A 26893-nucleotide genomic window follows, 5' to 3' on the forward strand; every position below is an offset into this window, starting at 1 on the left:
CTATGCAGCTCCGTTTTAGTGAACTCCGATCAGAAAGGGTATCCTGTGCTTATTTTAATTTATAAATTGCATAAAATTTAGTTGCATTAATTTGTTTTTTATTGTTTTTTTTTAATATGATGCACAAATTAAAGAATTATGAATCTCCAATGTGTGTCCTTTTCAATTAACCAAAGAATTTCAGTTTTTCGCTGTCCGAAAATTCAAGATGTTGAGTGCTAATCAAACAAGTGTCGGTTAGGATGAGGAAACAATTTTAAGAGACTGTCCGATCAGCTACCCAGCCATCGATTTGGGCTGCTCTTTTATTGAAATTAAACAGGGACCATGAGGTGAGGTCTGTACAAAAATAAAATTTATCGTTACACAGTCTCATAATCATTTACAAACATCTCTGCGACAAAATTTACACTAGGCACAGAATGTGGTTTCTCGACCACAAGTGACTGCCACAACTCGTCTCGACGTACCAGCTTGGCAAAAATAATTTAAAGGCACGGCAGCACTGCGCAGACAGAGCCGCCTGCTTCGCTCCCTCGATTGAGCAGTCATCGACATATCTAAGAAATAATTTAATCAATTGGGCCGGCGCTCTGCCGGGCCTCACTCACACAACAACTCACTAGGCACTCGCACGCACGCACTTATCACTGAGGCCCCTGGCCCCGGGCGGGGCGGTGGCGTGGTGGGACTGCCTCTTTCGCGAACCCCCAGCCACCGCCCACGCGCGCACCGAAAAGTTCACACTGGCCGCGCTGCAGCTGGCTGGGTTCGGACTAGCCCTGCCGGTACACGGGCTCGTCGTCCTCGTACTCGTCCGACGCGGCCGTGGGCTGGAAGTTCCGGGCCGTCGTCGCCACGGGTCTCCTCAGCTGCAGAGGGATGTTGACCTCCTCCGGCGAGTGGAACACCTGTCGGGATGAGCGCATCGGTTACTCGGGGATTGACAAGACAATTGAAAGGTCTTGGTTGTTCAGACGGAGCCGAGACTGACCTGGTTGGAGGGGTTGGACTGGCGGTACACTGGCTGGAGGGGCGCGCTGGGCCTGGGGGTGGGCTGGTACTGCACGGGGGCGGGGGACGCGCGGCGCGGCGCCTGCTGCTGCTGCTGCTGGGGAAGGCCCTGCTGCAGGGGCACGCGCTGCGGCACCACCTGGCTCTGCAGCTGCTGCTGCTGGGGCACGCCCTCCTCGCCGTCGGAGTAGTAGTTCTGGGGGTAGTAGCGGTCGGAGTACCGGAGCGTCACGTTGGGCTTGCGCTGCACCTCCTCCTCGTTGACGGGCCGGTACAGGTACTCGTTGACGAAGAAGAAGGACGACGACTTCTGGCAGTTGTTGTCGCTGCTGGGGGGCATGCAGATGAGGTGCACCTGGTGGAAGGTGAAGCCCTCGGGGCACACCCACGAGTGGCGGGCGCCGTCCTGGCAGTAGTGGAACACCTCGCAGCCCAGGCCCTCGTCGGCGTAGTAGCCGGTGCCGCGGCCCTGGCACGCGAACTTGGAGTGCGGCAGCAGCTCGGTCAGGCGGTCGGGCTCCTCCTTTTCGGGCTCCAGCTCCTCGGACGTGGCCTCCTCCTTGAACGGCAACGGCGAGAAAGAGGAAGTGTCAGTGTCTGGGAGGCATTCGGTTCGGACGGCGCCTGCAGCGGCGCGGCCGAACGCCTGCGAAGCGAAGATTAGGCCGACCCGCTCGGCGCGCAAGGCCGGCGGGCTGCCCACCCTGCAGGCTGTTCGCTAGGCCGACAAAGCCGTAGATGGATACTCACAGAGACTTGCTGCAGGTCGGCGTACTGCTGGCGGGTGGGCTGCGCGCGGGTGTAGGACTGCTGCGGCGCCGGGCGGCGCACGGGGGCGGCGGACGGCGTGGGGCTGGGCAGCGCGGACGGCAGCCCGCGGTACACCTGGTTCAGGCCCTGCGGCAGGCCCTGGATCACCTGCGGGGCGGGAGTGGCGCGGTAGGTGACCTGCACGGGCACGGGCTGGGCGGACTGGCGCACCAGGTGCACGGGGGACACGGTGGAGGACAGCGAGTTGCCCAGGCCGCCCAGGCCGTCGGGCTGCTCGCGGACGGGGACGGCGGAGCGGAAGCCCTGCGCAGGGAGGACAAGAGTGAGTGACTACAGCAGCGGTTCTCAACCTTTCTCGGCTCGCGACCCCAAATTTGTAGCCAAAAATTTCCGCGACCCCCAGGAAAAGTTTCACGACCCCACGGGACCCCTCCTTTAGCATGCCACTGCGTCTGATCCGAGCCGGGCATTTTGCTCCCTCAACGGGCAATTGTTCTTTGGACCTTCCTTTAGCATGCCTCTGTTACGGAATGCGATTATCAGTCTTAGTTTGGGAGTAGTATTGTCTCAAAGTTGACCAAAACGCTCAGAAATGTCTTTGAAAAATCATGTTTTGGGTCGATTTTAAGCAGCCACTGCGTCTGATCCGAGCCGGGCATTTTGCTCCCTCAACGGGCAATTGTTCTTTGGACCTTCCTTTAGCATGCCTCTGTTACGGAATGCGATTATCATCTTAGTTTGGGAGCAGTATTGTCTCAAAGTTGACCAAAACCCAGTCACAACGGTTTTTCAAAGGCATTTCCGAGCGGGTTTTCGGGCACTTTGACCTTTTGAGCTCACAACTACTCTAAGCGATGTCTCAAAGTCCAAACGATCACAACTTCTTAAAAAGGCTTTGGGCCCAAAGCAATGTCCCAAAAAGACCAAAAACACCCGTTGAAAAGGAAAGGGCGAAAGACCGCCCGGGTCAGGGCGAAATCGCCTGGGTCAACGGGGCCCAAAACACGATTTTTCAAAGACATTTCTGACCGTTTTGGTAAACTTTGAGACAATACTGCTCCCAAACTAAGACTGATAATCACACTCCGTAACAAAGGCATGCTAAAGGAAGGTTCAAAGACCAATTGCCCGTTGAGGGAGCAAAATGCCCGCCTCGGATCAGACGCAGTAGCTGCTTAAAATCGGCCCAAAACACGACCCCAGCTACCTCGCCGCGACCCCTTAAAATTTTTTCGCGACCCCACTTGGGGTCGCGACCCTAAGGTTGAGAACCACTGGACTACAGGCAGAGGCACGCGCCCAGTGCGTGTGTTTCCTTTTCCTATTCCCGTCGGGCCTTCGCCGGGCCGGGGTGGTTGGCGGCGCTGAAATAGATCACTCGGCGCGGTTACGGTTACGCGGCCGCAGTGTCCCAACGCGCCGCCGGATCTCACAGGAAACACGGCCAGAAGGTTCCACCAGTGGCGAGCAACGAGTGGAATTTTTATTTTGGGGGAAGTGGTGGGAGGGACGTAGGTGCATGTTAGAGAGAGAGAGAGAGGGCGTTAGTCGGGTACTTACGCTTACCTGCGGAGGCGTGCCGCCCAGGTTGGGCAGGCGCGTGAGCAGGTGCTGTTGCTGGAGGTGCTGCTGCTGCAGGTGCTGGCCGGGCAGCTGGCGTTTGTCGCGGTCGTCGACGCGGTCCTCGGCGACCTGCGCGTGCAGCGGCCGGGTCTCGGCGGTGTGCTGGGTCTCCTTGTCCTCCTCGCCGCTCATGGCCGCCGCCTCGGTGGCCACCGTCTTCTCGGCCTTCTTCTGCTCCTCAGCGCGCGCCGTGGCGACCAGCGCCAGCCCCAACAGCAGCAGCCACGTCCTGCAAGCAGAGCGAAGGCGGGGTTCACGACGAGGACGCGGCGAGGCCCGTATGGGGCAGACAGAAAACCGTATGGGGCAGACACAAAACCGTATGGGGCAGACAAAGAACCGTATGGGGCAGACAGAAAACCGTATGGGGCAGACACAAAACCGTATGGGGCAGACAAAAAACCGTATGGGGCAGACAGAAAACCGTATGGGGCAGACAAAAAACCGTATGGGGCAGACAGAAAACCGTATGGGGCAGACAAAAAACCGTATGGGGCAGACAAAAAACCGTATGGGGCAGACAGAAAACCGTATGGGGCAGACAAAAAACCGTATGGGGCAGACAAAAAACCGTATGGGGCAGACAGAAAACCGTATGGGGCAGACAAAAAACCGTATGGGGCAGACAGAAAACCGTATACGGCAAACAAAAAACCGTATGGGGCAAACGAAAAACCGTATGCGGCAAACGAAAAACCGTATGGGGCAGACAAAAAACCGTATGGGGCAGACAGAAAACCGTATGGGGCAGACAAAAAACCGTATGGGGCAGACAAAAAACCGTATGGGGCAGACAGAAAACCGTATGGGGCAGACAAAAAACCGTATGGGGCAGACAGAAAACCGTATGGGGCAGACAAAAAACCGTATGGGGCAGACAAAAAAACCGTATGGGGCAGACAGAAAACCGTATGGGGCAGACAAAAAACCGTATGGGGCAGACAGAAAACCGTATGGGGCAGACAAAAAACCGTATGGGGCAGACAAAAAACCGTATGGGGCAGACAGAAAACCGTATGGGGCAGACAAAAAACCGTATGGGGCAGACAGAAAACCGTATGGGGCAGACAGAAAACCGTATGGGGCAGACAAAAAACCGTATGGGGCAGACAGAAAACCGTATGGGGCAGACAAAAAACCGTATGGGGCAGACAGAAAACCGTATGGGGCAGACAAAAAACCGTATGGGGCAGACAAAAAATGCATGTCGTGTTGACGGGCCGTGTTGGCGAAGCAGCGAAGGCGCGCGACGCGCGTGTCGCGGCATATTTTGGTTGGCCAAGACCTCCCGCACACGCACACACTACCGCGTACTCACTCACTCTCTCACACACACTCGCGCCGCAAGGGAAATAAAGGACAGCAGCCAATCCAGTGTTGCATCACCGGGCGGCCCTGCGTGGTCCTGCCTCCTCCGCCCCCTGCCTCCGCCTCCCTGCACCGCCCCGCCCAGCTTTCTCCCCCCGGCGAGCCGATGCGTTGTCCTGCCTGCGCGCGCATTTGCGTGCACCCGACTGCGTGCGTCCGTGCTTGCGTGCGTGGGAGAGAGAGAGAGAGCCTCCATTACACTGGAATTCGTCGCCTGCCTTCGCGCTTCGTTTCCCATGCCATCACCCTCATCATCATCATCTCGAGATCCCGATCATCGCCGCGCGCCGCGAGTGTGTGAGAACGCCGATGGCGTCACGGCAACAATGGCGACGGCCGACGAGGGAGCCGAGGGGGAGGCCGGCACGGGGACGCCGCCGTCTCCAGGACGGTCTTTACTTTCTCGGAAGCATTACCACGCGCGCTCGGCGCAAACGAGCGTTGCTTTACGGCCTGAGACCAACGGCAAGGCCTGCGTCTCACTATTCACACTTTCGGCGGCATTCCCCTGAAAACATTCCAGCGGAAGGGGAATGGGACACCCTGATCTATCTGGACCATCCCCTCTCTGCCTTCCCTAGGCCAGTAAACCACCTGACCGCCTCGTTGCAGGTTGCAGTCGCTCGCCCGCCGTCTCTGTCTCTCTCTCCTGTCCGGATTCCGCTCGTGTCCTTTCTGCGAACCAGTTGCGTCGGCGGTGCGCGGTCGCGCCCTGATCCGGTGAACCTGTTCTTGTTCTGCCCACGGCACTGCAAGCCTGGTTCGGAGAGTCCGTTTTCGTCGCTCTGTCTCTCTCGCACCTACACAGGACGCCCCATGAGTGCGAGAGAGACAGAGCGACGAAAACGACTCTCGGAATCCGTCTGCAGGCCATGCTGCCACCGGCTGGCGTAGGGCCGCACTCCGGACTCGCTCGAGGCCGTGACATGTGCTGGTGAGCTGGTGCCCGTGGCGCTGTCCTCATGGACTTCATGGACGCCATGGCGAGGGCGCGGAGGTGCCCACGTCCAGGGGATGCCCCGGGGATGGCGCTCCGAGGCTGCCGCCGCAGTGTGTCCTGTCATGGGCCATACGCCATGCGGCCGCCCGTGGCCCGGTGCCCCGACGGGGGGCTTGGGGGAGGGGGGCTCAGCTTGCCTGCTCCACTTTGGCGGCGCGCGAGTCGATCTGACGCTGTCGTGTGGTTGCGTGGAGTGACGACATCCTTCATTCTTTTGCCTTCGTTTTATTTGACTTTGACCCAGAAAAATAACTCCCCCGCCCACGAGACGAGGAAAAAGTAATAAAAGTAAAGTAGAAACAACAAAAACGTGTAACAAGCTGAGTGCGGTAACCGCAAGCCAGAAATCGGTCGGAATTGCGGCCCCGCTCCGTACTCCGTACTCCGTACCGGCGGTACCGGGCCGCCTGCCGCGCGCCGCCCTTCGAAGCGCTCTGTCTCTCTCGCACCCTCACGGAGAGCTCGATGAGTGCAACAGAGACAGAGCGACGAAACGACTCCAGGCCGGGCCGGCACAGCAAGCGCCAAGGAATAACGCATTGTTGCTGTTGCGTGACTGGGCCGGCACTACGTGTGCAGCGTGAGCAGTGCAGTTCCGAAGCGATCGCCGGGCCGGCCCACTGCCAACAGCAATAAGAGCTTAATGGCGTCTGATGCGGCCAAAGTGGTCTGGAGAAGCCGATATTCCACGCGAGGAACGCGCGGCAAAGCGCCAAGCCTCGCCGGGAAGGGAGAAGTACTTCCCAGGGAAGAGAAGGAGAGAGAGGAAAGTCGACGCTTTTTTCGCCTTTTTGAATGCGTCTAGTCGGGCCCGGCCGATCGGCACACGTAATCCGAACCACTTTCCTCGGCAGACGAGCCTGGCGTCCTCCCAGCCCATGCATGAGCGGACGGGAGCGGTGCGAACCTACAGCGGGTCCAGCAGACTAACGCCGAGAGTCGTCTTCGTCGCTCTGTCTCTCTCGCGCCGATAGAGGACGCCCCGTGAGTGCGAGAGAGACAGAGCGACGAAAACGACTCTCGGAATGAGGCGCCGCGCTGGACGGCGTGCTAAACAGCGCGCTGGACTCTACCGGACGCGGGCACTTTCTCTGGGGCACTGCAGGCACTCCGGGGCGGGCACTAGCGTCGCGGTGCGGACTGCGGACTGCGGATGCACCGACGGCACGGCGGCGTATGAAGAGAGGAAAATGGACGCTAAATGCTGCAGAAACGGCGAGCCTCGAAAACTGGGGCTACTGGCACTGCCAAGGAACTGCCAAGGCACTGCCAAGGCACTGCCAAGGCACTGCCAAGGCACTGCCATGGCACTGGCACGCTACCATCGCGTGACGCCAGCCGAGCGATTCCGAAGATCGTTTGCTCCCTCGCACCCCTACGGACTCCCCACGGAACGCCCCAGTGCGACAGAGAGAGACAGAACGACGCTACGATTCTTGGAAATCGCTCTACTTGGGACGTGTGAATAAAAGACGCGCGCGACTCGACCCCGCCGATTTGCACCGCGCGTTTTTGCCCCCACTTTTCCTTTTGCCTGACTGGGAAGCCGCGCGCTCGGTCGCCCTGTGCAAGAGGGCGCCGCGCTAAACGCTCTGCGAGGAACAAGAAACGACCGCGTTCGCATGGTGGGGCGGGGGCGGGCGAGGGGGTAGTGTGATGAGGTAAGGGTGAGGGCAGGTCGGACCCCGGCTCCAGCGCGCCAGCGCTCCAGCGGTCACAATGGCACCTGTCACGGCGGAGGGCAAAAACTGGAACGGCGGCAAGGTGTCTCTGTCTCGCTTTCTAGCGCCCACTCCACACGCCGCGACTAGAGCGGGGCGGGGCGGGGCGGGGCGGGGCGGGGCGGGGCGGGGCGGGGCGGGGCGGGGCGTTCGACTCGCGTCACAACAAAATTAATTCAAGTCGGCTTATGTCAGCCGGGCGGGCCGCGCTGTGATGTCATCCAGGCACACAGATTTACAAGATTGATTGCTCGCATGCGTCAAGCCTCAAGTCGCAACGGAGGAGCAAAAAAAACGCGGCGTCACGCCTCGCGCTGGACCGAGCACTAGAAAGAGACGGACTTGTACGCGGAGCGCGCGAGAGCGAGAGAGAGGTCCCGCCCCTGATCTAGCACTGGACCGAGCGGCGCGCGCACCTCGGAGTGCTACTAGAGTCTGGAGTGCATCGTTTTCCTAACCGGAAATGGATTTCCGAGTGGGCTCATCCCTCGGGGAGGCGTTGGCCTTCACTTTCTTTGAGCGTACCGACGGAACGGCAGCCTTGGTGACGTCACCGCCCGCCCGCGTGGTGCTTCTGGGCCTTCTAGGCCTTCTAGGCCTTCTAGGCGGAGCGAGGTGTCAACCGCTCGCCTCCACGCCGCCCTGCCGCCTAGCCTCGCGGCGCCTCGCGGTGGCGGCACCGCTCTGTCTCTATCGCACCGACGCGGGCCGCCCCATGAGTGCGAGAGAGACATGAGCGAATCGGTCCGCCGGGCTCTAATTAGTGGCCAGACAATGAGGGAGGCCGGAAGAAAAAGAAGAGACAAGTGCTGGAAAAACGAAAACACTCCCGTTTCCAGCGGCGTGTGCACGTCGACCTGGAGGATGGCGTCTGGAGCTGCTGGAGCCTGACCGGCATGGCGTCGCCTGCCGTCGCGGCGTCCTGTCCAGAGTCAAGGAAAAGGAAAGTTGTTGCCTGCGTGCCCCGGCCGGCCGGGCGTGTGAGGTGAGGAGTCTGCTCGGGCAACCTTGACCGCTCCTCTCCGCCATGCCCCGCCGTGCCATCCCCATCCCGCCCCGAGTCCAGAGAGTCCTCCAGAGACTCCAGAGTGAAAGGTCCCCGGGGACGCCTCGCGATGGAGTGATCCGGAAGGGAAGGGGTGACCTCACGGGCACGACCCGTCGCTCTGTCTCTCTCGCACTCGTGGAAAGTGCCCTAGGGGTGCGGGCGGTGGAATCGCTCCACAGCGAGAACATGCGCTTCTCCCAGTGCACTGCGGGAGGGCGAGGAGGTCCGGTGCCTCGCGGCTCACCTCACTCACCCGGCACCCGCCACGGCACGGCCGGGTCAGTGACTGGGGCCGCCGCCGCGCCGTGCCCTGGCTGCCCTGCGACCGCCGCCGCGCCCTGCCCTGGCTGCCCTGCGACCGCCGCCCGCCCTGCTCGGCCTTCCGCAACGCGCCTCGTCGCGCTGCCTCTCTCGCACCCCCATGGAGCGCCCCGTGAGTGCGAGAGAGACAGCGCGCCGGCACGCCCCCGCCGCAAAGGGCGCATTGTTTGCGATCGGCGCGCTGCCGCCGTGCCGCTGCGATGCGGTTTCCAAACCCCTCTATCTCCCTCTCTCTCTCTCTCGCTGATCGCCTGATCGCCACCGAGTGAAATTAAGGATTGCTGCGGGTCAGCTATCGGCCTATCGGGGCACGATCGGCTGCAGTGCGTCTTGCAGTGTTGCATCGCGTGGCAGCGCGGCACACCCGGCACTGCAGGCCGGTTGGCAGCCCGTCCGGCAGGCCCGGCAGGCCGCCTCCCACGGCACGGTTTCTTCAATTTGCGCGCCAAAACAAGGAGGAAAGCTGCGGCCTTTACCAGTGTGGGAGCAGCAGCAGCGCACCGAGTCGGCGGGGCAGGGGGGGGGGGGAGGGGCTGTTCTGCGCCACTGAAGCGCGGGGTGCAGGAAGGCAAGACCGGTAAGACGTAACCCTATCACTACAAACTCCTAGAATCTTGTCGGCAGCATGAAAGCATCCACCCGAAATGCCGCTGCTTGGCGCTGCTGGGGGTCACGCACTCTACCACTAATTCCATCCTGCAGTCGGCTTCCGGGACGCCAGACGTTCTCAAAAATTATCAGCAAGTGATCCACTTGCGCAAGAAATCTATTATTTCCACTAAAAAAAAAAAAAAACAGAAAAAACAAACAAACGTGTGGACCTGAACTTAAAAACTCACGGTTCGGAATCGACTGCCTTACCCACGCGGCCACGCTGAAACGTGTGATTCCTGCAGTTCATTCCCACCGACTTGCACTCACGATCCCCCATGTGTGGACGGCAACCCCCGGCCTCGGCGGTGCCCCACGAGAGCGGCCGAAACAACATAAAAACACGACGCCGAATTCTTTGAAAAACTCAACAGCATTGGCAACTAGCGTCCCATTGATTTCCATCCATAGCTCCAGCCAGGCTCTAGCTGGACTCTACCCATTGTTGAGGTGGCATTGTGAGGACTCGTCAAGCAGGGCCAAAATACCGGACTCGTTTTGATCTCTAGAGTCGCTAAATGGGACTCCGAGCCGAACGTGTGACCCCACCAATGGATTGCTCTCCGAACAAGGAATCCATCAGTGGGGTCACACGCGCGGTTCGAGTCCTGTTTAGCGACTCTGGAGCTCATAGCGCGTCTAGAGTTTTGGCCGGCGGCACCGCGGTCTGCTGGCAAATCCACTGTGGCCGAGAGGAATGCCGTCGGGATGGACACTGGGCGGACACGCCGTACGTGCGGACGGACGGGGCCGTCCGGCGATTCCTTTTCCAGCGCCGCTGTCGCCGAGAAAGCCTTTCCCCGCGTCTCCGCGTCTCCGCGCCAGCTGCCGCGAAACGTCAAAACGTCAAAACGCGAAAACGTCACCGAGGCGCCCCGTTTCGTTTTTAACCGGTGCGCCTTCCGACGGTTCCGCGCGGCCGTTTACGACTTGAAGGCGAGCTCCTTCTTCCGGACGCCATGGAAAGCGCCCCGGGCGGCCTGCTAACGCCGCTAACGCCGCTAACGCCGCTAACGCCGCTAACGCCGCTAACGGTGGGAAGCGAACGGCAAGCCGACGGCAAGCCAACGGCAAGGCAACGGCCAACGTGCGGCACGCGCCGAAAGTCCAGTGGAAGGTGGAAGGTTACCGCCGGCTGCAGCGCACTACGTTATCGTCATCGTCGTCATCCAGACATTGCACCTCGCCGTCTTGGCCAGCGTCGGTACTGGCGCAGGCGCGCGCAGGCGCGCGCAGGCGGTTGAAGGGCCTCCGCGTGGCTCTCCGCGCCACCCTGGCCTGTCCGACCGGTTCCTCTTTCGTAACCCTGCCCTACCCAATAACTTGGAACACACACTCAAACACACACGCACACACACACACACATGGTGGATGACGCACCGATGTACACCGCGGTCCTCGCGAAGAACGCGACCGAACACGCACACACACAGACACTCTCAGAGGCTAACACTGGCGGGGCTGACCTGGAGATCCTCATGTTGAAGTCTGGAGTCTCTGGAGCACACCTTCTCCGACCGCGTCGTGAAGTGATCTGTCTCGGACCGCGCCACCGCGCCGCTGCCTGCCCGGGTGGGGCCCTCGACGCGGCGCGGCGCGGCGCCCCCTCCCCCTCCCTCGCGGCGTATCGCAGCGTGGCTCCAGCGCCCCCACCCTCCGCGGCTCCGCGGTGCAGTGTGCAGGGCATAGAGGCATGCCCGGCATGCCCCCTCCCCAACTTTCACTGACTGCCACTGACTGCCCCGGGCTGCCCCCTCCCGCCTGGATCCGACCCTGGGTCCTGGGATTTTGCCCCGCGAGCCAGCAGGGTCGCCAGCCACCTCGGCGTCGCGCGTCGCGCCGCGTCGCGCCCCCTGCCTCTTCAAGTTCACGACATTTCCCGCGCCGGGATGGATGGGATGCACCGGGAATGGAGCATTGTCCGCGTCGCCGCGTCCCCAAGCTAAGTCTAGCCGCGCTGCACCGCCAGCACTGTCTCTCTCTCACTCATGGGTGCCCAGTGTAGGTGCGAGAGGGACAGGGCGACGAAAGCGACTCTCGGCATCAGTCTGCAGGACAAGCGGGGCAAAGCGCGACGCTTCCTGCCGCCAATCCACGGGGGAAATTGGACTACAGTCTGATAGTGCCATTGTGCTGCGCGCGCAGCGCCCTTGGTTCGAGCACGGCCACGGCCTCGGCCACCTGCTGGGTAGCACCAACACGGCCATCTTCTTGGCGGCGGAGCGCGGCCACGGTCTCGGCCATCTTCTTGTCAGTAGAGCGCGGCCACCTGCCTGGTACAGCACGGCTTCGGCTACCTGCCTGGTATAGGTATAGCACGGCCTCGGCCACCTGCTGGGTAGCGCGGCCACGGCCTTGGCCAGCTTGTCGGCGCCGGGCGCTTTCTTCGTCAACATTAAGGCGGCGATTAGCGCGGGCCGCGGTTTGGCGGCGCGCACGTCCTCGTCGTCACGGAGCACGTCGGCGAGCTGCTGCCGCAGTGCTCCGGCAGTGCCCCGGCCGGCGTCCCCGCCACGCACGACCGCGACGCGCGCCGCCAAACCGCGCCCCGCGCGACCTCGTCGTTAAAGTAAACGACCGACAAATTAAAGTTCCTCTCGCAATTTCGGTTCGGTTCGGTTCGAGGCGCCGCCGGTTTCGGGAGAAATTGGCCTGGCCGCCCCTTCTGGCGGACGGCAGCGGACGGCAGCCGCTCATCTTTCACCCGGAGGAGTTTGATGCGCCCCTTAAAAAAGTCTCGGACGCCGAACCCGTGCTGCCATAAAAAGTGGTCCGCCTGGTGCATAAGCCAGTTGAGGGGAACTGGACCATTAGCTGTCTGTCTGCGCCTTGGGCTGCCCGTCGGGCTGTCCGTCGGGCTGTCCGTCGGATCGGCGCGGAGAGTGGCGCGATTCGGTCAGGATTCACTCACAAAGAGAACAGGGAGGCCCGTTGGAAAGGGGAGAGAAACGGAACCAGGGTCGCATCCGCATCGCGTGTGCTCGCGATAGCCCACACTGCGCGTAGGCAAAAAGAAAGAAGTTGAGCACGTTTCTCAACGCAGAAAACCATTCGTAGGGCCAGATTAAAGTATGACGTTTCCCATGCATTTGGGACGCCGCTGACACGTAATTCCAGTGTGTGTATTTTAAAGGTACTGCGTTGCCGCGAGGTATAATCTTGTCGGACACTTGGTTTCTCTTGCAGATCCGAGCGACGACATCCAAGTCGCCTAGTCCGCTCGCCATTCCGCGTCCGAAGCTCGGTCCACGTCCGCCTCGCTGTCGTCGCTCTGTCCCTCTCGCACTCGTGGGGCGTCCCGTTCAAGCCCGAGAGAGACAGAGCGACGAAAGCGCTGTGCGGAGTCAGCCTGCTGTGGACGCCACGGCGACGCCACGCGCTGGTTTGGCGCGGACCGCGGGGACCGGGTCCGAGGCATTGCAACATACTCATACGAGGAACTAGAGCACAATACACCCGCCGACATGTCGCACACACACTCACACACTCACACACAGCAGCGGACCAGTTCTCAGAGCAGAGTCCCGCCTAAATCGTGCGACGCATTTGCCTCGCATGACATTATAAGGGGTAAAACGGCGGTTTAACAATCCGGAAAGGCGCTAACGAGGCGGGCGGGGCGCGCCGGGGCGGGGCGGGTCAGGGCCTAGTCGGCTAGACGCTGTCGAAACGGACAACGAAACGACGGCAGGCCGAACGCGAAACGAAACGCGGTGATGTATGTGAGCGCGTTTGCGGTGTAGGGAAAAGGGAGAGCCCGTTTCCCAGCGTCTCGCCTCGCCTCGCCGCGGTCCCCCGGACTCGGTCCCTCGGACTCACCATCGCGGGGCGCCTCGAGGGCCTCCAGCGGGGATGCACCGACGGCCTCCCCGACGGCCTCCCCGACGGCCTCCCCGACGGCCTCCCCGACGGCCTCCCCGACGGCCTCCCCGACGGCCTCCCCGACGGCCTCCTCGACGGCCTCCCGGACCACGCCGATGACGGCGGCGGCAGCCCCAGCGTGCACCTTGCACCTGCGCGCCGACGTGAGAGCGGTCCGGAAAACCGAGTCCGCATTTCCCAGCGAATCGAATCGAAGGAAGGAATGAACCGAACCAAAAATGGTCGCGAGTCGAACTGCGGGTGTGCGAGAGAGAGGGGGCGTAACCCCTCGGCGCCGTCTCGCTCCCAAAGACGAAGACGGCACGTGAGAACACTCCCCGGGTTTTCTCTGGTCCGCGTCTGTTTGGACACCCGGCCGTGCTGCAGCATAAGCGAGCCTCTTTTTGAATGGCAATACTTTTCCCGCCAATTTCACACCGGCGCGGCCCCGGCGATACGCCCACGCTGTTTTTGGGCTCGAAAAACTGAAAACTCCGGCTTTGTGCAATCGGGGCTCATTCGATGGCCTTATCTGATCACACACTACTTGTGCAGCCCGGGCCGGCCCTGCCGCGCCCTGCTGCCGGCGGTGGCGGTTCCCGTGAACTGGATTGTGGCGGCGGCCTGGCGGTCGACCTTGGCGTCGTCGAGTCGAGTCGAAAGCGCCCTGCCGGGGCTGCCGGGGCCCGGCCCATACCCGGCCGCCACGACGGGGGCCTCCGCGTCCTCTGGCGACACCCTGCACGCCGCAGCCCTGCCTGCGGCCCCCCGCGGGCCAGGACCGCGGCGACCCGCAGGGGCGGACCGGAATGGCCGGGGGAAAGGGGGGGAAGGGGGACACCGAGGGTTGCGCAAATCGGCGAAGCGGCGACGCGGCATGCAGTATGTGGAGCGGCCACGCCCACGCCACGCCCGGACCGCCATCAGGCCCATTCATTGAGCGGCGTCGAAGCAGAGCATCGCGCGGCGCGCGAGGGTAAGGTTGAGAACCCCCGGCCCAAGTGGCAAACGTTAATGAGTTTCATATTCGTTTTGTGAGCCGAGGGTGGGGCCTGCGTGTTGGGCTCCTTGTTGTGGGCGGGGATCTCACATTTCGCGCTTCGCGCTTCACGCTCGGCCGGTATCCGCACCGCATCTGCTTCGCGCCGGACCGGGCCCAGCGCGCTCAGTGTGTGCGTAAGGCAGAGATGTGCATCGTGAACCTCTGCACCCGGCCGTACGCCGTAACCGTCTTCGTAATTCAGCAAACTCGCCTCCGCCCCTGTGGTGATGATGGGTCTCGGTGTTGGTGGCGATGACCACGGCGGCGACGGCCTCCTTGCGCCACGGCGCCACGGCACTTGCTCTTCCCGCGGCCCTGGCAAGCCCCTGGCAAGCGGGGCCGGGAAGTGCGCGCGCTCCGCGAGAACGTGAAGCAAGGCGTGCACTTGGTGGCGTATGCCTGCCGCCTGTCCTGCGCCAGGCGGACCCGTGGTGTGATGTGCAGCAGGCTGATCCGAAACAGCGCCTTCGTCACTCTGTCTCTCTCGCACTGGTGGGTCTCCCTCATACGCGTGCGAGAGAGACAGGAAAGCGCCGCTGGCGCGTTATTTGCACTCCGGATTGCGACACGCGGGCAATGCCGAGCATTGATGCTGGAGCCGGCACTCTGGCGGCAGGCTCATTCCAGCGCTTCTTCTGTCTCTCTCGCACTGGCGCGCCGTTCCGCAAGGGAGCGAGAGAGACAGAGCGACGGCATGAGCCCGCCGCCGGCCGGCCCTCCAATACAGACGTGGCGCCCTTTCCTGCCCATTGAGCTCCCCGGCTACTCAGAGATAGCCATCAGTCTGGCAGCAAACAGCGCGTCACCGCCGCGCGCCGCGCCGCGCAGCGCAGTCACGCCGAGGTGGCGCAAGGGCGATAGGTCCAGGGCGGCGGCCTGCATGTCCATTCCGAGAGTCGTTTTCGCCGCTCTGTCTCTCTCGCACTCATGGGGCGTTCCGTTGGGGAGCGAGAGAGACAGAGCGACGAGAACGACTCTCGGAATCAGTCTGCTGGAGCGTGGCGTGGCGCGTAGCGCGTGGCGCGGCGCCCGGAGGCAGACACTAGACCTCTAGACGCCACAGTCACACCCACCGCGGTGTCCTTCCTGCCGCCGAGTCACCGAGTCAGTCGCAGAGACAAAGCAACGGGGCGACAATCGGGATCTGAATCGCTGCTCCGGTTGCCACTGCCACTGGAGGCTGGGGCTGCACGGTGGGCCAGAAGACCGGTGGACGCAGTCAAAATCCCGGACGCGATTTGAGCTCAAGGTCGAACAGAACGTGTGACCCCACCAATGAGTTGCTCTCCGAACGAGGCGGGGTCACGCGCTCGGTTCGAGTCCCATTTAGCGATCGGTTGTGGTCTAGCCCGTAATGGTAATGGTAATGGCGGGGTAGGCCGCGCGGCACGCGGCGACGCACTGCCGTGCGGCGGGTCGGCCTACCCCGGGAACGCACGGCGCTCTGCGCTGCCTGCTTGTCTGTCCGGCACGTCTCGCGGTAACCGGCGCCAAATTAATTTGCCTTCCATCGCGGGTGAGATTGCTCTGCCGGCGGGGCGTGGCGGGGCGTGGCGGGGCGGGGCGTGGCGGGGCGTGGCGGGGCGGCAGACACTTGAGTCGGCGGGCGTGCGTGCCGCGAGGGTCCCCGTCAGTGTGACAGTGAAGGAAAAAGCGTGGCGGCGCGGCGCTCGGCCGCCAAGGACGCGTCGCGACGGCCGGAAGGCCCGGAGGGAGGCTCGCGTCGTCGCGCCGCTCAGCCGCCCGGCACCGCCCGGCCGGACAGACGAGCGGCCAGTCAGTCGGGCGGGCAGGCAGGCAGGCAGGCAGGCAGGCCGGCCGTCGGGGGCGGGGCGCGCGCCGCGCGTGAGATGTATTTGCATCGTAACAAGCCGCGCGGCGCGGCGCCAAAAAAGAATTTTCTCCGCACGCCTTTCCCTTCCCTTCGCTTCCCTTCGGCTTCGGCCTTCCCTCGCTTCCGCTCCTTGTCCGTCTCGGCGCCGCGCCGTCTCGGCCCCTCGGCCCCTCTGCGTCTCGGACCGAGTCTCGGACCCATATCCGACATAACACCGCAAACTGCATGCGGCGCCGCGTGCCGCCACGCTCGCCGATCGGCTCGTGCCCTCGTGCCGCGGCCCGCACCGCGCACCGAGGGAGCGAATTCGGGCGGGGCGGGGCGGGGTGGGGCGGGCACGCCCGTTATTACGTGACCCTAATTTAATCCTCCCGGGCTCCGCCGCCCAATTCATGCTTTCTGATCATCAACGGCGCAAAAGGCCCCCCTCCCCGCTTCGCCACTTCCCGGCAACGGAAACTGAATCCATACGTGATGTGGGTGACGCTATTGTGTCCGCCGGCAAGTCGCCGAGTGTCGCTGTCGCCGCGGTTGCGTCACGGCATGTCCGTTGCCCCGGTATCCGCACGCGCATAAGGCGCTCACTTTGCGCCGGCTGGCCGGCACGCCGCCAATAGAGTGCGGCCTTTACCCTTCCCTGCCAATAGCATTTTCCTGCCAAGAGCGTTTTCCTGCCAATAATGTGCACCCTTTACCCTTTTCTGCCAAGTGCATTTTTCTGCCAAAACTGCGCACTCCTTTCCCTTTTCTTCGGAATGCAATTTGCTGCCAAGAGCAATTGGTCCGACTGTGGATGGTCCATGACGCTTCGCGGCGCTGCCCGGCGCGACTCGGCTCCTCGCCGGTCGGTGAGACCCTCATCCTCTGACATTGACATTGTGCGGCGGCACGGCAGCGCGGCAGGTGCCTTCGTGTCGGCGGGCAGGACGCTCCCTGCAGGTCGACAAGGGAAAGTGCTGGGAAGGGAACGCGGGTCGCGGCGTCGCGGAGCGTCGCGGAGCGAGGGCGTTTGTGGTTCAATGAGACAATCAGCGCTGCGGTGACCCGATCAAAGCGGCGTGAGGTGGCGAACCAGTCGATTTCGTAGCGAGGCACTGAGTGACGCAAGCCTCTGAATACGGGAGGACTTTCTCCCCCGCCACCGTTTTTGTCACACTGCGGCTGTCGGCCGCCGCAAGAAAAACTTCAATACCAACAAAACCGTTTCCTCGGGCGGGGCAGGACAAAACGCGGCAGGCCGCCAGCCGGGCGGCGCCGCCACGGCTGGCGGGGCTGGCCGGGCAGGCAACCAAGAGTGGCCGTGCCTGTGCTGCGCAGCGCTGCGCCGGGGGGTAGGCAGCCCATTCGGCATGCGGCGCGCGGGGGCTGCCGACGCTGCGGGGACTCGCCTTGCCACGCTGCGTGTCCGAGTCTCCGAGTCCCGTCCCGAGCTAATGCAGTAATGGCAGCGATCGGCGGCCCAACGACTGGCCAATGGCGGCCGATGACTGGCTAATGTTGCACTTCGGACACGCTAGCGGCCCGCCTCGCGGCGGCTTACTTCGCCAGCATGCAGGACAAGCAGCGGAGGTGAGCCTGGGCGGGAGGGGGAGTCTGCGTTCATCGAGACGAACCACCCCGCGTAAAACAAGTGATTACAGCGTCGACTCCGTTTCGGAGGCCGCCGCCGACGCCGCCCCCGTGTTCGCGAGGAGTGTCCGCCTGCTGACCCTGGGCGGGCTGTGGCTGCCCCCCGAGTCCGCCCCCGAGGCCGGGCGGCAGCTCTACGCCAAGTACAGCTTGTGCATGGGCGTGTTCACCCTGGTGAACGTGCTGGGCGAGGCGGGCGGCATGGTGTTCGTGGACGCGCCCATGCCCGTGCGCGCCAACAACCTCATCAGCACCTTGTGGCGGTTCCTCGCCCTCGCCATCTTCCACCAGTCCCTCGCGCACGTCCGGTCCCTGCAGGTTGGCTAACCTAAACTGGCCACTCCACCGCGGCCAGACAGGTGTAGCCTCCTTCTTATTGGCTCTCTTGCAGGCGCTTAGGGCCGAGGCCGAGCGAATGGCGCGGATGCGGCACGGCGACCACGGCTTCGGCGTCGTGGAGCACAATGTGGCGGCTCTGCAGAAGCGCGCGCGGCTCGTCGTCAACCGCCTCGTCCTCGCGTACATCTGCTGGTTCACCTACTCGTCGGTGCGTCGCGTCCGCCGTGCTCTCTTCTTCTTGTTGCCAGTGCTGGTCTGTCGGTCAAATGACGTCATTCTGCAGACCGGCGTGGTGACGACGCCCGCCGTGGACTGGATGGCGTCCGGGGTGCGGCCCTCGCCCTTCATGGCCAGCAAGTTCTGGCTGCTGAGCGAGCCCGACACCCCCGCCAAGGAGGTCGTCATGGCCCTGTCGCAGGCCGTGAGCCAGTACACGTGCACCGTCATCAACGTGGGCTACATCACCTTCTGGGGGGGCCTCACCATCTTCCTGTCGTTCCAAGCCAGGGTAGCGGCCCCCAAGAACAACCCCTCGCAGGGTCCGGGACTTTAACCGACCTGCAGACTGATTCTGAGAGTCGTTTTCGTCGCTCTGTCCCTCTCGCATCTCACGGGGCGCCTATAAGTACGGGAGAGACAGTGCGACGAAAACGACTCTCTGAATCGGTCTACTGCCACTGGTTCTCTCTCAGATCCTCGGCGTGCTCGTGAGGTCCATTCCGTTCCGCGCGTCCACCGCGGGTCCGACGTCCGAGAAGATGGTGAAGAAGCGCTTGGTGCACTGCATCACGCTCCAGCAAGACATACTCAAGTAAGGGGTGAGCACTGAGGGCCTTGCACCCGCTTATAGCCCGACTCCGGATTTGATTCTCTAACCCCTTGCCCCCGTCTCCGCAGCGCGGCCGAGGAGGTGAACAACGCGGTGCGCGCCTTCATCCTCATCCTGTTCCTGGTGTCGCTGTGCTTCATCGGCGTCATGCTCTTCCTCATATCCGGCGCCGTAAGTCAAGTTCGCCGATGGTTTCGGAGTTACTGTCTTGCCGCGTCGTAAAACGATGTCGTGAAACAAGTCTCTGTGGCGCAGGGCGGTGCGAACGGCGTCCTCATGGCCACGCTCATGATCCTCATCTGCACCAACTGCCTGGTCGGCATCAGCACCTACAGCTCGGACCAGCTCCGCACGATGGTGAGTCCCTCAGCTGGCTGATCACGAACACTGCCTCCTCGCCTCTCTCGCCTGCCTCCCGCCCCAGCGACGCACAGTGGGCCAGACGGCCGGAGGAGGCGGCCAAAACTCTAGACGCGTTTTGAGCTCCAGAGTCGCTACTGTGCGATGAGAGCAGTGCTCGGAATCGGCCAGCCGCGCCCCGAGAGTAGGCAACCCATTCGACGCTGTCTCTCTCTCACCCTTACGGGACGCCCCACGAGTGCGAGAGAGACAGAGCGACGAGAGCAGTGCTCGGAATACACCTGCCGCGCAGAACGAGGAGGTGGTGCACGACGTGATGGCCACGGACTGGAGCTCCGCGACGCCGGCCCTGCAGCGCCTGGTGTACATCATGTTGATGCGCGCCACCAAGCCGCCGTCGCTGTGGTGCTGGCGGGCCTTCCGCGTCGGCCTGCCCACCTGGCTGCAGGTAGGTCCGAAAAGCCAAGTGAGTGCCGGGAGTCGAACCCGAGCCCTCAGCTTTCCAACCCTCACTAGCGGTGTTGCCATCAAGCACGCGGTCGCGAAAAATGCGCGCGCGCGGGGATTCGAGCCCGGCCCTTTCCCCTCTGGAAACCAAGCTGCCACGCTGCGCTAAAGGACAGCCGACGTGTGAATGGCCTGCAATTGGTGCTGATGCTCCACTGAAAGTGGCCGTGCCGTGCCGTCCCGGCTCGCCGTGCACGTCAGTGCGACGTCAGAGCAGCCAGCGGGCCGCTGCAGGTCGTCGGGCTGTCGGACGTGGGTCGATCTCATTCACCTGCAGCAGACTGACTCCGAGAGTCGGTTTCGTCGCTCTGTCTCTCTCGCACCCAAACGGAACGCCTCGTGAGTGCGAGAGAGACAGAGCGACGAAGACAACTCTCGGAATCGGTCCGCAGGGTAATCCTGGCCGTCTTGTCACGTCGCCGTTTTACGGGACGAAAGCTGAGCTGCCTGCTGCCTGCAACCAAGGCGGCGGCATTCCCGAAGCACGTCCGGAAAATGGTTGCCGGGGAAACGGTGATCCGCGACGCCGCCGTCGAACGCCGTCAGAGCGCCGAACGTGTCCAAAAAGATGACTCGAACTGGCCGGCATTGCCCGCGTCTAACGAACGCAGCGTGGCTGCCTCGCAGACTTGCAGACTTTCTCAAACGCGCGCCGCGTGCACCGCGTGCCGCTGATTGGCTGATTTCAGCTGCTGAACAAGGCCTACAGCGTCTTTGCCGTCATGCGCACCTCCTCCGACAAGTAGGCCGAGACGCACGGCTGATGCCGGCTGATGCCCGGCTGCCCCAGGGCTGCCCTGCCCGGCTCGTCGGCAGGCTCGCCGATTCGGCCGGCTTCGCGGCCTCGCGGCTCCGCGGCTTGGCGGCTTGGCGGCTTCGCGGCTTCGCGGCTCCCTCGCCTGGATCGCGCTCAAGAGGGGGAGGGGGAGAAACAGCCAGCCACTGGTTTCTAAGTAGTGTTCTACGCTGTTTATTTACAGGTTACACATTTACACATTGTTCATTTAAGTTTTCTAAAAAACAAACAAGAATGTCCACAGCACACTTGTGATTTTTCTTCTCCCTTTCACATCTTGTGAATTGAAATTGATAATTAATCATTTGTAAAAGTTAGAAAATAAATAAAACTCTCCCTTTCGACGCTCAGTCATGCAAAAACACACGCACACACGCAACGCACTCTCGCCGGCTCACGCACACACAGACGCACACACGGACGCACACACTCACGCACACAAACGCGCAGACGTTCAGACACGCACAAATTGACACTCTCACATGACACACTTTCATATTATGTAGAAAAATAAATACAAGTATAACTAATATGCAGAGCTACAGACGTCAAAATGTTTCCACTTTGAAAATTGATAGGAGTACATACTGACAGTTTCAGACTTAAGAAGGGTGTTACATCACATTAATGCAGATGGTGGCGCGAGGCACCACGCGTTTCACATTTCTCGCCATTTGTTGGACAGAAAGACGGTTCGTGTACTGAATAGCTGGAGGGAACAGCTTTGGTTACCTAAGTTTTGCTGCCGTTACAAGAAAAAAGTTTTGCGAAACGAATTAAAATAGTAAATTACATTATTCTTCACAAAGTTGAATATTTGCTTTGGCATCACTACAACTACAGCATGAGCTTCAAGTTTCGAGCGCCAATCACGCAGGCACGCGAAATCAGGATGGCGACTCTATAGTAATTCTTTTCATTTTTTTAATCGACTGACAGCATCTCCGACGGACGCATCAGGGGAACTCGGCTCACGGCCTGACTATTAGCACAGTCGCGGAAAATAGTCCGGTTGATAGGCGCCATGAGCGTCGGCTGGTTGGGGGATGGCCCGGATGGCCCAATGCTCAGGGCGCCCCTTCAAACACGACCGTGAGGGCGTTCCCGGTACACTGTCAAGACGGCGTCACGTTTCGACTTCGATTTCGACTCCGATATAGACCTCGATTTCGACTTCGATTTCGACTTTCGATCACCACCGCGACGCGTGTCCGACAGTGCAGGCTCCGCGCGGCGCTCACGAGCTCTTCTGGTCCTTGCTCCACGAGTTGAAGAAGGCCTCGATGGGCAGGATGGGGTCGTCCGTCGACAGGCTGACCTTGAGGGGCGTCCTCCTGCTGGCCGGCATGACCGACTTGAAGGTGCCCGGGTTGTTGTAGTGGTTGCCCGGCGACGAGGTGAGCTCGGCCACCCGCTGTGACGGCGACAGCATCATGTCTTCTGAGGACGCCGACGACGCGTCGATCTGGACGTCGGAGAGGTCGCCGGCGGTCCAGGCCGTGCTGGAGGGCTGCTCGGGCGTGGGGGCGGGGCCGGGGGTGGGCGCACTGGGGGCGGGCTGGCCGCGCGCGGGCAGCACCTCGTTCTCCACGACGCGCTCCGTGTCGCTGCGGTCCGTGCCCGTGGCCGACGTGGCCGACGTGGAGGCGGCGGACGGCGGCACGCCGAACCCGGCGAACCGCTGGATGTGGGACTTGGAGGCGGCGTGCGACGCGTCCGCGCTCAGGATGCCGCTGGGGTAGTTCTCGGTCTCGTCGTCCTCCTGCGCGTCCTCCGCCTTGCTCGCCGCCGTGGTCTGCGGCCTGCGCACCGAGAAGGCGCCCTTGGGCCTGGTCGGCACGCGGATGGCGGGCTTCTCGAGGCGCGCGCTGTCCGCGGCCGGGGCCTCCGTCGACGTGGACGTCCGGTAGCGGCTGTAGTACTTGCCGGTGCCGGGGCGGAAGCGGCTGATGACGGGTGACTTCTCGTTGGCCTTCTCCGGCGCCACCTCGGACCCTGCGTCCGCGGCGTCGGCCGGCGGCGCCTCGGTGGTCGTGCTGGTCGTCGTGGAGGTGGTGCTGCGGTAGCGGTTGCCGTTGAAGCGCAGCGGGTCCTTGGTCCTGTAGCGCAGCCGGCTCGACTCGGTTGTGGAGGCCTCCGAGTCCCTCTCCGTGGTGTGGCGGTGCGAGCCTCGCGTCCGGGACGGGATGCGGCCTCGGTGGCTGACGGGCGCCGCCGTCGTGGAGGTGGTGGTCTCGGGGATCTCGCCGTCCTTGCCGGGCTTGCCGCGGTAGTCCTTGACGCTGAAGCGCGGCCTGGTCGAGTTGAAGCGGATGCGCGGCCGCAGTCGGTTGGACAGCGTGGGTGTGGTGGTCTCGACGGCCGGCGCCGGCGTGGTCTGCGGCTCCTCCTGCTGCTGCACCTCGGACGCGGCGGAGGGCGCCGCCTGCTCGGCCAGGTCGGCCAGCGTGGGCGCGGCGCTGCTCAGGGGCTGCAGCTGCGAGGGCAGTGTGGGCGACGCGGGGTCGGGCAGGCCGAGGCTCAGGAACGGGTTGGCGGGCTTGGCGTCGAACGAGAAGGGCGACGACCCCGAGTTGGGGTTCTCCTCAGCGTAGCTCGGCTTCAGCTCCAGCCTCGGGTACTCGGTCTTGGGGTAGTTGTCGGTCTTGTACTCGTCGTCGTACTTGGGGAACTCGGATGGTTTGGGGTACTCGGCCTTGGGGTAGTTGTCCAACTTGTAATCGTCGTCGGCGAATTTGGTGTACTGCTCAGACGGCTTGGTGTACTCGTTGGGGTAGTTGGGCTTGGCGAAGTCGTCCGGCTTGACGGGCTCCTCCATCTTGAAGTCCTCCAGGCTGGAGAAGTCCTGCAGGGTCGGGCTGACGGAAGGCAGCTGTCCGAACAGCTGGCTCAGCTCCTGCTCCAGCTTGGCGGCCTCGTCGTCCGTCTGCGGGGCGGGCAGCTGGGCGTGCTGGGAGTGCTGCGAGTGCTGCGAGTACTCGGGCAGGCGGAACTCGTTGAGGTCGGGCAGCGTGGTGGTCTCCGCGGGGTACAGGGTGGTGGTGTCGGGCTCGGGCGTGGTGGTCTTGATGAGCTCTGGCGGCACAAGGCGGTTGCGCAGGCGGTCGCCGGGCGCCGTCCTCGAGGGCTTCTTCCTCCTGAGGGGCCGCGGCGTGGTGGTGAGCGGCGCTGGCGCCTCGGAGGGCTGGGCCTCGGTCTGGAACTGCAGCTCGTGGATCTCGAGCCCTGGCGCGTCCGTCACGCTCTGCACGGCCTGCACGGCCTCCTCGGTGGTCGTGGTGGTGGACGTCGACGACGTGTAGGGCTTGCGGCGCCGGCCCTTGCCCGGCAGGCGCTTGGCCGGCTTGTCCTCCGTGAAGGGCGCGGGCGTCTCCTCGTCGTCGTCGCGCACCACGCTCACGCTGGGCTGGAAGCGGTGGCGCGTGGCCGACGTGGCGGACGTGGGCCGCAGGGGCGGCGAGTGCACCTCGTTGATGTGCGTGGGCGGCAGCGTCGTCTCCTCGCGCGGCGGCGGCGTCGTCGGGAAGCTCGGCTCCAGGGGCTCGGGGGTGGGCGTGGGCGTCGCGGCGAACAGGTACGACCCGGGGCTCTGCGGCCGCAGCTCGAAGCCGAAGGTGGGCGGCGTGGGGAAGGTCTGCGGCCCGTAGTTCGGGCTGGTGTTGAGGCCGATGCCGCCCAGGCCGCCGAGACTGGCGAGGTTGGCGTGGTGGAGGCCGTGCGCGAGGTGGACGTGCGGCTTGGGGGCGGCCGACGGCAAGGTCTCCGCGGTGGGCGACGGCGCGACGGCGATGTCGTCCTGGAAGAAGGGCCTGGTGATGCGCTGCTTCTCGGGCGGCCGCTGCTGGATGGGCTGGCCGAACTTGGCGTCCTCCTTGCCGAAGGACAGCCTGGGCGGGAAGGCCGGCTCGTCCTCGAAGGGCGCGCTGCTGGGCCGCGTCGCCAGGCCCAGCCCGCCCAGGCCGTGAGGCGTGTTGATCTGCGCGTACGAGTGCGGCGCGGGCTGGCGGTCGTTCTTGGTCTCGGACTCGACGGGGTTGCCGTCCGTCAGCTTGAACTTGTTGGGCCGGCCTTGCTGGCCTTGCTGGGCGTTGTCAGCGAGCAGGCCGAAGTTGACGAGCGTCGTCTTGCCCGGCGTCGCCTTGGCTGGGCTGGACTGCGAGAACGCGTCGCTGTAGTCCTCGGGGAACTTGGGGCTGGGGATGAGGGGCAGCTTGTTGGTGGCCTGCTGGACCTGTTGCTGCTGCACCTGCTGCAGCAGCGGGCGCTTCGTGGAGTAGCTCTCCTTGGTGGGCAGCGCGTCCTTGAGGTGGTAGCCGGGCTTGGACTGCTGCTGTTGCTGCGGCTGCTGCTGCTGGAAGGTGAAGTGGTGCTGGAAGCCGGCGTTCTTGTTGTCCTGGAAGCGGTTGAAGGCGTCGTGCTGCGGCGGCGGCGTCGGGAACGTGTTCTGGAAGCCGCCCTGGAAAGGCAGCTTGGTGGTGGACAGCAGGTTGGGGCCGAAGCTGTGCTGCTGTTGCTGCTGTGCTGCTGCGTTTGCTGCTGCTGCTTGGCGCGGTCGGCGGGCGGGATGAAGGAGTGCGTGAGCGCGGCGAACGAGTGGTCCAGCGCGGACGACGTGATGGGCGGCACGAAGCGGAAGTCCGGGATGTGCTGCGCGGGCGGCGGCGGTCGCGGCGTCTGCTGCGGCACTGGCACGGACACGCCGGCGTGGCCGCCCGGCGCCCCGGCCCGGAAAAAGAAGGGCGACTGGGTGACGGAGTCCTTGCGGTAGAGCTCGGGCGCCGGCTGGCCGTAGATGGGCGCCGACGAGAACGGGCTCTGGATGGAGGCGCCGACGCCGCCCTGCAGGAACGGGTTGATGCCGGACCCGAGCCCCATCTGCGAGAACAGCTGCGGCCGGTCGAAGAAGCTGGTCGCCGAGGGGATGAACTTGTAGGCGGCCGAGGCCTGCTGCTGGCCCTGGTGGCCCTGGTGGGCCTGGTGGCCGTGGCTCAGGTGCGGCTGTCCGAAGTACAGAACCTGTTGGCGCGGCTCGTCCGCCGCCGTTTGCAGCTGCGACTTGCGCGAGGGCAGCTGCTCCTGCTCGGTGGGGTTCTTGTACTGCACGGGGCGCTGCTGCAGAGCCATGGGCGGCGGCAGCAGCTCGTACGGGAAGGACACCCTGGTGTCCAGGAGGTAGCGCGTCTCCTGCGCGTGCAGCTTGTCGGCGCGCTCGGGCCGCTCCGGCCTCTCGGTGCGCTCGGCGGGCTTCTTGTCGGGGTCGGGGACCTGCGCCGCGGAGGGCTTCTCGTGCGGGGGCGTGCGTCCGCGGACGGGGACGCCGCCCAGGGTGCTGAACGAGCCCAGCATGCTGGGGGGCGCGGCCACGAACACCTCCACCTGCAGACAGGACATCAGCGCACGATCTCATCCCATTCATTTTCACAAAGTTCATTGCATTTATAATGAATTGGTGAGATTCTCTTTGTATTTACCCTCGATGGTACCTTGTTTGACGCCATGGAGTCCGGCCTGTGCAGCCTCTTGGGCTTCATGTGGTGCTGCAGGCGCGAGTGCACGGGGTGCCTCAGCGCCCGGGCGTGTCCGCCGCGGTCCCCCGCCGTCGCGTTGGCCGGCTCCGGCCCGGCGTCCGCGCCATCGAGGTCCCCCACCGCGGCGGCCAGGGCCTCGGCGACGGCGGCGAAGGCCTCGGGGGCGGCCTGCAGCGGGGCTGGGTCGGCGGGCGGCGCGTCCGTCACCAGGGCGATGGGCTGCCAGCCGTCCACGGCGGGCACGGCCTGCGGCAGGAGGAGAGGCTTGAGTAAAGCACGTGTCGTTGCGGGGAGCCTTACCGGTCCGGGACGCCTTGCTGGGACGCCGGGGACGGCACGAGTCTGAAAGCGACAGTTTGCCGCGCCGCCACCAGAGCGTGCGCGTCCTGGCGCGCAGGAGCAGTTCGAGAAGCAGGACTTTCACATTAAAACCGTCGCAACATGACGTCACTGCCGTCCGCGCCGTCCGCGCCGTCCCGTCCGGCGCGTGACTCCCCGGTCATGGCGAAAAATGGCACTCGTCCTCGTCATTATGACTTCCTCGTGCGCGGACTGCCCCTGCGCAGGGAGACTCGAGTCGAGCGGCACACCAAGCGGTGCGGTCGGTGAGAGTCCGCGTCCGCGATGAAGCCGACGCCTCGGCGAACGCCT

The 26893-nt window shown here is 63.4% G+C and overlaps 2 protein-coding genes across 2 annotated transcripts; one reads left to right on the forward strand and one right to left on the reverse strand.

Annotated features, from left to right (window-relative positions):
• Window positions 1-267: 267 nt before the first annotated feature.
• Window positions 268-11076, reverse strand: LOC117642178. Its single transcript, XM_034380105.1, has 5 exons — window positions 10984-11076; window positions 3352-3637; window positions 1765-2088; window positions 995-1573; window positions 268-911 (listed from the first exon to the last, which is right to left on the reverse strand). The coding sequence occupies exons 1-5, from the start codon at window positions 10995-10997 to the stop codon at window positions 777-779; spliced, it is 1338 nt and encodes a 445-aa protein (XP_034235996.1). The 5' UTR covers window positions 10998-11076; the 3' UTR covers window positions 268-776.
• Window positions 11077-17803: 6727 nt separating this feature from the next.
• LOC117642959 lies at window positions 17804-20997 on the forward strand. The gene is made up of 9 exons (XM_034381596.1): window positions 17804-17823; window positions 17895-18201; window positions 18275-18430; window positions 18506-18730; window positions 18915-19033; window positions 19120-19222; window positions 19307-19408; window positions 19704-19859; window positions 20899-20997. The coding sequence occupies exons 1-9, from the start codon at window positions 17804-17806 to the stop codon at window positions 20995-20997; spliced, it is 1287 nt and encodes a 428-aa protein (XP_034237487.1).
• The last annotated feature ends 5896 nt before the right edge of the window (window positions 20998-26893 follow it).

The sequence above is a fragment of the Thrips palmi genome, unplaced genomic scaffold (genome assembly GCF_012932325.1).
Source record: "Thrips palmi isolate BJ-2018 unplaced genomic scaffold, TpBJ-2018v1 HiC_scaffold_16, whole genome shotgun sequence".
Taxonomy (NCBI): domain Eukaryota; kingdom Metazoa; phylum Arthropoda; class Insecta; order Thysanoptera; family Thripidae; genus Thrips; species Thrips palmi.

Excerpts from the sequence above, each read along its gene's own strand:
- LOC117642178 (XM_034380105.1), bottom strand. Across the intron at positions 1,574-1,764 it reads CCGACCTGCAGCAAGTCTCT|GAGGAGGCCACGTCCGAGGA; the intron begins GTGAGTATCCAT and ends TTGCCGTTCAAG. Across the intron at positions 912-994 it reads AGTCCAACCCCTCCAACCAG|GTGTTCCACTCGCCGGAGGA; the intron begins GTCAGTCTCGGC and ends TCATCCCGACAG.
- LOC117642959 (XM_034381596.1), top strand. The coding sequence starts at position 17,804 with ATGCAGGACAAGCAGCGGAG. Across the intron at positions 19,034-19,119 it reads CTCCAGCAAGACATACTCAA|CGCGGCCGAGGAGGTGAACA; the intron begins GTAAGGGGTGAG and ends CCGTCTCCGCAG. Across the intron at positions 19,860-20,898 it reads GCCTGCCCACCTGGCTGCAG|GTTACACATTTACACATTGT; the intron begins GTAGGTCCGAAA and ends GTTTATTTACAG.